At 40.9% G+C, this 8,991-nt stretch overlaps 1 protein-coding gene across 2 annotated transcripts; it reads left to right on the top strand.

Annotated features, from left to right (window-relative positions):
* The first annotated feature begins 321 nt into the window (after positions 1-321).
* LOC137788757 (copine-3-like) lies at positions 322-8,981 on the top strand. 2 transcript variants are annotated; one of them, XM_068581826.1, is made up of 16 exons: positions 322-468; positions 959-1,131; positions 1,935-2,114; positions 2,210-2,287; positions 3,450-3,521; positions 3,617-3,694; positions 3,780-3,869; positions 4,801-4,899; positions 5,014-5,097; positions 5,218-5,277; positions 6,366-6,499; positions 6,774-6,828; positions 7,114-7,165; positions 7,384-7,517; positions 8,169-8,402; positions 8,655-8,981. In XM_068581826.1, the coding sequence occupies exons 2-16, from the start codon at positions 973-975 to the stop codon at positions 8,766-8,768; spliced, it is 1,623 nt and encodes a 540-aa protein (XP_068437927.1). In that variant the 5' UTR covers positions 322-468; positions 959-972; the 3' UTR covers positions 8,769-8,981. The 2 variants fall into 2 exon arrangements, with proteins under 2 accessions (XP_068437927.1, XP_068437928.1); XM_068581827.1 differs by lacking the exon at positions 322-468 and having other exon boundaries at positions 1,001-1,124.
* The last annotated feature ends 10 nt before the right edge of the window (positions 8,982-8,991 follow it).

Raw genomic sequence — 8,991 nt, 5'->3', positions numbered from 1 at the left:
GTCACAGCAATGTCTAAAATGTTAGCTCTCACAGTAGTTTAAATGATTTGCATTAATTGATCGCCTCGAAAGGTATTTCTTGAATGCAGCCCGTGTGAGGCTGTCCCCTCGATATGTCACCGATAGGAAACAACCAAGACTCCCGGGAGTTCCGTCGTAATTTTGCCGCATTAATTATATTAGACAGTTTCATTGTACAATGTTTTTATATTATATAGTTGAACAGTCTATGGTTAAACGTAATTTTAGAACAAATGTACCAGACATATATAACTTTGTTGCGCGCCGGACGGTTAAGGCGAACAGAGGGAGTCCGTTATGTTGACTACTAAACTATTTCGCAGCGCCCCGCTAAGAGTCCGCTCCACCCCTCCGGCTCAGCCCAGCTGTTCCTGTCAGATAAACACGTATCCATGCGTGACCACCAGAAACAGGCAAAATTGGTTATTTGACTCAACAACTAAATAGGTAAATAAGTCAGCGTTGAACTGAGGGAACCGTTTGTGTAACTTCGGCGGGGACTTTAGGTCGGCTTTAGTTTTGGTGCACCGGGCATCGCCACACCCACTAACTGTCGCTGCGTGCATGTCCTGACCTAATGAATTAGTTAATTGACGCTCAGACCAAGATGTGTTGTTTGTCATTATATTTTGATCAGTAACGTGGTATTTTTATTGTCTTTATTTCTGTTCAAGGTAACATACGTTATTATGTGATAACCGCTTAAAGGTAACTAACCTCGAGGCTACCGTTACCGTGTCACCGTCACCGTGTTTTACCTTCTTCAGTTGAAGCAGTGATTTTGCTCAGGGGCTATTGTCTATGAAGTAGAAAACGTACAATATTTTCCTCATAGATGTAGTGTAGCAGTATCATGTGACAAAAAACTGAGATATTTCAATAAAGTACAAAAACCTTGAGTAAATAATCCTTCTAATTATCGGTGGTTGTCTTTCAGTATAACCAGCAGCCATGGCCTCAGGTGGGGCCCCGGTGCCAGGGGCCACCCAATGCGCCACCAAGGTGGAGCTAACCATATCCTGTGAGAACCTCATGGACATGGACGTCTTCTCCAAGTCTGACCCTCTGTGTGTCTTGTACATCAACACTTCAGGCTCCAACTGGTATGAGGTCTGTATTAGGACACATGTCACACGGTATGGATATGATTCAGGCCTTGTTGTGAATAACTATTTATATCAACCTTTACATCCAACAAAGACGTACGTGAATGCATTGTGGGCACGGTGCTTGAGGGTGTTCGCTGTTTTATATTTCAATGTATGCATTTGGTGTCGGATTGAGCGCAAGTCCTCTGACACTAGATTAGGAGTGTCAAACTCATTTTCACTTGGGGCCACATCAGCATTACAGTTGCCCTCAAAAGGCCAGTTGTGACTGTAACACTGTATAAACTGCTCCCTAACATATTGTTAAATAACTGTTTTTACATTTGATTATTGTTTATTCCAGTATAAAGCTATTCTACATGCATTTATATAAATATCAAAATATAAGTAAGTACATTTATCTGTTATTACAACATAAATTCATTTAATTTAGGGTTAAGAAATACACATTACTCTATCAAAGATCTAACTTAAAAAATAGGACATAACTTAGGTTCCTACAAATAATTGGAAGCTGCAAAGATGGGGGCACACCTGTTCACATACATATGGACAGGTGTGTCCCATACCACATATGGTATGGGACACACCTGTTGCATGCAGTGCTAGGAAGCTTGCCTTCTTTTGCGGGTCACAAAATCAATATGCATTGTGGTCCCTGTACATTGTAAAGAAGCATAGACTTTAATTTTAAGACGATCATATGCCTTTCAAGCTGTCATGGACCGCTTAAAATAATGTGGCGGGCCAGATTCGGCACCCATGGCGTAGATGATGAGTATGTTATTTTTCTTTGTGAATCAGTTTGGACGCACAGAGATGATTCTAAACTGCCTGAATCCAAAGTTTGCCAAGAAGTTTGTGATCGATTACTACTTCGAGATGGTGCAGAAGATGAAGTTTTCCGTGTATGACATTGACAACGACACCCACGACCTTGGCGATGATGATTTTCTGGGGGAGATTGAATGCACCCTGGGCCAGGTGAGCTTCACTTTGTGCAGTTTGAAAAGAAAACTTTTCGGGCCGTTCTGCCATCTGTTCATCGTTCTGTGACACTGCCAGTGTTTTGTGTCCAGATTGTTTCTAACAGGCAGATGACCCGATCTTTGTTTCTGACGGACAAGAAGAGGCCTGCAGGTCGTGGGACCATCACAGTGAGTGAACCTTTTTCTCATCCGTAAAACATGACGAGCCATGCGATTGAGGCGCTCTCTTTTTAACTGTTTAAACTATCTTCATCATATTATCCACCACATTGCACTGCACCTTAACTGCTTCTCCTGCACTCTGGATAGAGGCAACTACATTTAGTTGTCACATTACTTGTACTATGTGCAATGACATTAAAGTTAAATCTGAATCTGAATCTTTGCCCACACCAACAGACTGGACAGAAGGGCTTCAGTGTGTTGTTTTATACACCACTCCTCCAATCTATCTCCAAGCTTTTGTGGTTTGGAAAGTGGTCGAAATCAAGCATGGGCAGTGTTAAATGTTGTACATGGTGTAACGGCCCAAGGGGACGCGTTGTCACAGGCATCTACATTCTAGCCAGAAGGCTCCGCCTACGCGTCAGAGGAGCATCAGGATCAGGTGTGGGACGAGACTCACCTGATCCTGATGCTCCTCATCAGCCAGGCTTACAAAAGGCAGGGAGGGCAAGTGAGCAGAAGAGAGATGCAACAAGAGAAGAGAGGCTTCGTTTCTCCCCGACGAAGGTGAAACCGATAAGCCGGGTAGCGGCCCGGTTGTGGTCGAGAATCACTGAACAGAGTTTGAGACCGAGCTACTTTTAAGTTCTTTTGTGTTTGTTTCATTAAAACCATTTAAAACCTCCAGAAGTGACTCGACCATGATTGCTACGCTACCCTAATGTCTGGGCCCTTCCTCCCATCCTGTTACAATTTCTTATTAAGTTATGTAAAGCATATATATATATATATATATATATATATATATATATATATATATATATATATATATATATATATATATATAGGGATGTATCTTGAGATGTGATCAGAGAAAATAATCCAGGATCATGATGTTTGTTAATGTTATGGTATTAGCCGAATAGTCATAAAATACCACAATCTTTCTGGAATTAGAGTTATTGCATACTTGAATCAGTTGTCGCTTATTGTGAAATTTGATGTATGGCTTCTCTCTCTTTGGTACAATATAATTTAGAGGGTTGTAAGCTATAGGTTGTAACACAGCACGCTGCTATGTGCCGTACACCGATGTAAATACATGCGTTTGAAATCGCCAGACCTTTAAGAGTTTTGATTTCTTTGTTTTTATCTTCAAAAACAGATATGTGCTGAAGAGATAACGGACACCAGGATGGCAAACTTTGAGGTGTCAGCCCGCAGGCTGGACAAAAAGGTATTATAGGTATTTGTGAACAGCTAGGTCGGATATCTTTATAATTTCAACTGCTCTGAAGTACCGTTAATCATCATTTGGATGTGGATGTTCAGTTTTTGTGGTGGTCCGACCCCTTCCTGGAATTCTACAAGCAGACAGAAACTGGATGGCAGCTGGCTCACAGGACTGAGGTAAACAGGTTCCACCGGCAACTCATTCCTCTGCTGGTAAGTAACGATTATTACCTTGTGGCTCATTGTAACCCTGTTTACGTAGGTGGTAAAGAACAACTTAAACCCACTATGGAGACCCTTTCGCATCTCACTGCGATCTCTTTGTGGAGGAGATGTGGAGAGACCAATCAAGGTAGTTTAGTTTTTTATTTCAGTTACCTTTCCTCAGTTAATGAGACTGTACAAATGCAGCCCAATAACACAACCCCCTCCCTTAACAGTAGAATCAGTTTTTCTTTTTATCATTAAGAGTTCAGCTTGATTGACCATTCTACTCTAACATACTAATGATTCATTTTGTGATTGCATTTTCTTTTCGTCTTGCAATGCTCCCAAACTTAAAACACGCTGCACCCCAGCTGGGTAAGTGATGTGTGTGTGTGTGTGTGTGTGTATGCACCATTCATGATGTCCTCCACCTGAAGGGGTGCCCTGCTATGTTATTTGTACTTAATTGAGTTACTCCCAAAGCATTCACTGTATTTACAAGCTATAGTCTAAAAAATTAAATGCTGTCGGCATACCATTTAAAAAAATGTTTATACACCGAAAATCTTTTTAGTAACGACTTCAGAAAATCATCAGGGTTCAAACGGTCATGGAAAACCTGGAAAAGTCACAGAATTTGAAAAATGGTCATTTTTAGTGCTGGAAAAGTCATGTAAATGTGTTATATTCATGTGTTCATGTCGTTCATTTACGCTGAGTTAATAATTAATATGCTTCTAAAAGAAAGATGCTCCAAGTATAAGCAGGCGTACATACAGGCATCTATATACATGTTTATTTGTTTAAAAACTATTGTCTCATTAATTTGTGTCTTTTAAGGTATACTGTATGTTTTTGAAATGATCATTGTTAGTTTAAATACTACAACTACAAAATTATCTTTTACATTTCTACCAAATTTCCCAAAATGTTTGATCATGGAAATTTGGTGAAAAGTCATGGAAATCCATTGGTCAAAATGTGTTTGAACCCTGATTCATCCTGTCTTGATGCTTAGTTAGTCTCTCTCTAGCACTTTGTCATCTCCTACGGAAAATATGTCTGTTTTCCTTCAGGTTGACTGTTATGACCACCACGAGAGCGGCGCACATGCCCTTATTGGGAGCTTCAAAGCCACACTGGCTGAGCTGCAAATGGGAACGCACGTTTCCCCTGTAAGACTTGTGTGTGTGTGTTAGATTCTAGCTCTACCTTTTATTAGTAGCCTTGATTTCATTTCATTTTTTAACTGACATAAATGTGACTGATTCATTTTTTTTTACTTGCAGGCTGAATTTGAGTGCATCAACGCAAAAAAGCTAAGGAAGAATAACTATAAAAACTCTGGAGTCATTTGCATCCAGAACTGCCAGGTAATGATTTACAAGTTGTCTTCATCGATTTGAATATATTTCTTCCTACACTCTCTATTGCACCACTGTACATTGAGCACTGCTGCACACAGTTAACATGTTGTTTAACCTTTTTTTCAGGTGGTGAAGGACTATTCCTTCCTGGACTATATTATGGGGGGTTGCCAACTCAACTTCACTGTGAGTTTGGAAAACCAGATGTTTTTACTTGTATTTATCAGCAGACTTCCAGGTTGTGTGCCTCGCTGACACCTGCAGACGCTTAGTGTATCTGCATACACTCAGGTCTATAAGTATTTTGCTGTGACACAATTTCTCTTTTTATGTAATTTGTGATTCTACAAGCTCAATATAGGTCAGGAACTGTGACATTGTTGTTACCTAAGGTGTAAGGGCAGGGTTATCTACTATTCACACCCAGAGGACCGTGGTGAAAAGAGATGGTGTTACTGCAATTACCTGTAAAATTACCTTGGTCGGGTCCTGTCCATCCCATGGCGCAAAAGCAAACTTTGTCACTGGGTATGTTAGTGGAAATCCATTCTTCAGGTGTAGTTAGTAGCGCTCGTCGGTATGACCGATCAGTGCATCGGTATGATCGATTTGCCGTGTCATTATGGATTAAGCAATTGGATTAGTCGGAGGGCAAGTCAGGTGAATCAGTGTCTGTAAGAAGTCAACAAGTGTGAGGCTGTGAGCAATATAACAACCACCTTTTTTTTGTTAAAAGCTTGAGTAAAGGGTCTGCTTACATGTGGAACTTGTGTAAGGATTAGGTGCATGGGGACGGACTGCTGCTAGCAAGTCTTGAGCAAATCAGAGTGGTTTACTTTTTCACGGGAAGAATTAAGGTTCGGACAGGTGAGTTACTGCAGGGCACGATTACGCCTGCAAAGGAGAGTTAAACTCAGGAGTCATGCCATCAATTGCTTCTTGTTTCAGCGGACATTGATGATGGCAAAGGCTGAAACAAAGATTTAGTTGTGACGAACAAAGGTTGTGCATTTGCGATGAGGCCTCTGACGTCTTTGTGCTCTTAGGAAATGCTTGTCATCCCTTACCCCAAATGTTTGTTATATCCATTGAAATAAAGCTGAACGTCTACACTTCAACCACATATTGACCGCTTTATTCCAAATGAATTGCAGTTGTGTAAATTTAAAAAAAAATGTTTATGGCCCTGACTCTGTGTGGGTGAGTATATTTACACCATACACCCATCCTCAAATCTTGAATTTTAAACATTTTTTATCCTCACCTCCGACCAGATTGCCATTGACTTCACCGGCTCTAATGGGGATCCCAGCTCTCCCCACTCCCTCCACTATATCAACCCTGAAGGCTATAATGAATACCTGACTGCTATCTGGGCGGTGGGGAATGTCATCCAGGACTACGACAGGTAAACACTGCTTCATCCGACATCATCCTACCACTTTAATTCTCCATTGCCGAGATTGGGAAGAAGATGATGTCGATGCAGGTCCAAGCAGGCGTTATCCAGCCGACTGCAAATGTGACCGCTTGCTTTTTGAAAACCTGATTAAGTTTGCCTGCTAACAATGGTCCCGCTCTACAGGCCTACTCTACAGCTCTGTTCTCCTGACTGATTTGCCTTGTGTAGTGTCATTAATGTTATACCTATACCTGTCTTGTTTCTGTCCTTTTTTTTGTAGCAACAAGATGTTTCCTGTCTTTGGTTTTGGAGCCCAGCTCCCCTCCTCGGGGCAGGTGTGAAGACATTTCTTGACGGCCTTGAAAATCCTTGTCTTCTTTAGCAAAAGGCAATTTGTTAATTTTTAACAGGGAATCATTTTGTTTACCCACAACTAACAAACTGCCTCATAAATTACTTTTGGAGGATGACATTGTTTTTTGTTTTTTTTAAATAAAGTTGGTAAGATTTGTTTTTAACAAGACAAACAAACCGGAATAGAAGTTTTCTGACTGGCTGTGTTGTTCTTGTAAAGCTGTTATTATTAATGTTTTGATCTATCTTTAAATTGATGCTTGCAGGTTTCTCATGAGTTTCCGATCAATTTCAATCCATCAAATCCTTTCTGTGCGGGTGAGTCAAACTTTGTCACAAGATGTGAAGTATTTGGTTCGTATGCGCTGTTCATTAATGCCGCATTGGTGCTCCCTTTGTGTGTGTGTGTGTGTGTGTGTGTGTGTGTGTGTGTGTGTGTGTGTGTGTGTGTGTGTGTGTGTGTGTGTGTGTGTGTGTGTGTGTGTGTGTGTGTGTGTGTGTGTGTGTGTGTGTGTGTGTGTGTGTGTGTGTTGCAGGCATACAAGGTGTAGTGGAGGCCTACCAGCAGTGTTTGCCCCGGCTGAAGCTTTGGGGCCCCACCAACTTCTCTCCGATTATCAACCATGTGGCCTGCTTCGCCAGACAAGCTCTGCGGCAGAGTACGGCCTCTGTGAGTAGACGTTACATTTCATTATATTTAGCTGACGCTTTTATCTAAAGCCACTTACATTAAGTGCTGCTAAAGTGCTATACAGTGCTACTTTCCTTATTCAAGGTATATTCAAAAAAAGAGGACTTTTTAGTTTGCGACGGATAAATTATTTTCCAAAAATATAAGAGATACTCACTTCGTATACACTTTTAAATCAAACGGTTGTTGGATTCAGTTTTGAGACCAAGACCAGCTGATAGAAAGAAAACTAGCTTAATAATTTATAGGTAATATCTGTTGTTTGACTGCTTTTGTTCCATTTACTACCCAAATGTTTTTATGTTCATCTTGAACATATTGTAAAAACACATTTCACTTGTTGACACCTTCATATTATTTTAACAATTTTCTCCATCAGAAGAATATTTGATTTATTTAGTCAAATCTAGTTGATAAAAAGGTTACACAGTTATGTAACTCTCTCAAAATAAGATTCATTGTTGTCTTTGTCAGAAAGCATTTCTGAGCACTCATCAAAACAAGCAAACTGGAAATAAAAAAAATCAACAACAACAAAACAGGAATTAATTTGTTTTCTTCTGATACTTAATAATTGTAAACTTAATCTTTGGCATTGTCAAATGTGTTTTTCTTTCCATCCATCTGCAGCAATACTTCGTGCTGCTCATCATCACAGATGGCGTGATCACAGACATGGACCAGACACGCTCTGCCATTGTGGAGGCCTCTCGCCTGCCCATGTCTATTATCATAGTGGGTGTGGGAGGGGCAGACTTTAGCGAAATGGAGTTCCTTGACAGCGATGACAAATTGCTGTGTTCGGCCAGAGGAGATGTCGCCTCAAGAGACATCGTCCAGTTTGTGCCCTTCAGATATTTTCAAGTAAGCACCTGCCCAAACCTTTTATACTGCCATACCAGAGCTATTGTGTGCACATATGGGATTCAGACCATTAATATAGCAGCAAACATCTATTATAAATGTACCACCACCACCTGCCTTCTCTCTCGCCTTCTTTTGACGTCATTGATCAGCATGAGCTGTCAACAGAACAGATACATGCACACTTTAATATCCGCGAGCATCGTCCCAAACGTGGCTCAGACTTTTATTCTTGTAACATTGTCATTGCAGGGAAGCAGCGTGGCCCTTGCCCAGAGCGTCCTGGCGGAGCTGCCTGATCAAGTTGCCTCCTTCTTCAATTCTTACAAGCTGAAACCTTGTGTTTCTGACCCGTCAGACCGTTGAGTTCACTTAACTCCTAAAAAAACATCTTCACGACCTATTTGCATCTCCTTCCCCCTCTGTCTGCATCTACTGTATGGAATGGCATCCGTAAATGCCATTCAATGAGTGTGGACAAGGACAAGGATATGTGATTGGACTTGATTTAGAGTTCATGAGAGAAGATTTGTTGTGTTCAAGAGGCTTGTAAGGCTGTGAATGTAACGCTTGACATGACGGTATTGCT

Source organism: Clinocottus analis, unplaced genomic scaffold (genome assembly GCF_023055335.1).
Source record: "Clinocottus analis isolate CAN_PGR_092001 unplaced genomic scaffold, fCliAna1.0.p SCAF_18, whole genome shotgun sequence".
Classification (NCBI taxonomy): domain Eukaryota; kingdom Metazoa; phylum Chordata; class Actinopteri; order Perciformes; family Cottidae; genus Clinocottus; species Clinocottus analis.
The sequence above is the reverse complement of the archived record's forward strand: the minus strand, read 5'-3'. Positions and strand labels throughout refer to the sequence as shown.

What these genes read in the sequence shown, in the direction of transcription:
- LOC137788757 (XM_068581826.1), top strand. Translation starts at nt 973, where the DNA reads ATGGCCTCAGGTGGGGCCCCGGTGCCAGGGGCCACCCAATGCGCCACC. An exon ending in CAGGCTCCAACTGGTATGAG is followed by an intron (nt 1,132 to 1,934) that starts GTCTGTATTAGG and finishes TTTGTGAATCAG; the next exon opens with TTTGGACGCACAGAGATGAT. An exon ending in TGGGAACGCACGTTTCCCCT is followed by an intron (nt 4,900 to 5,013) that starts GTAAGACTTGTG and finishes TTTTACTTGCAG; the next exon opens with GCTGAATTTGAGTGCATCAA.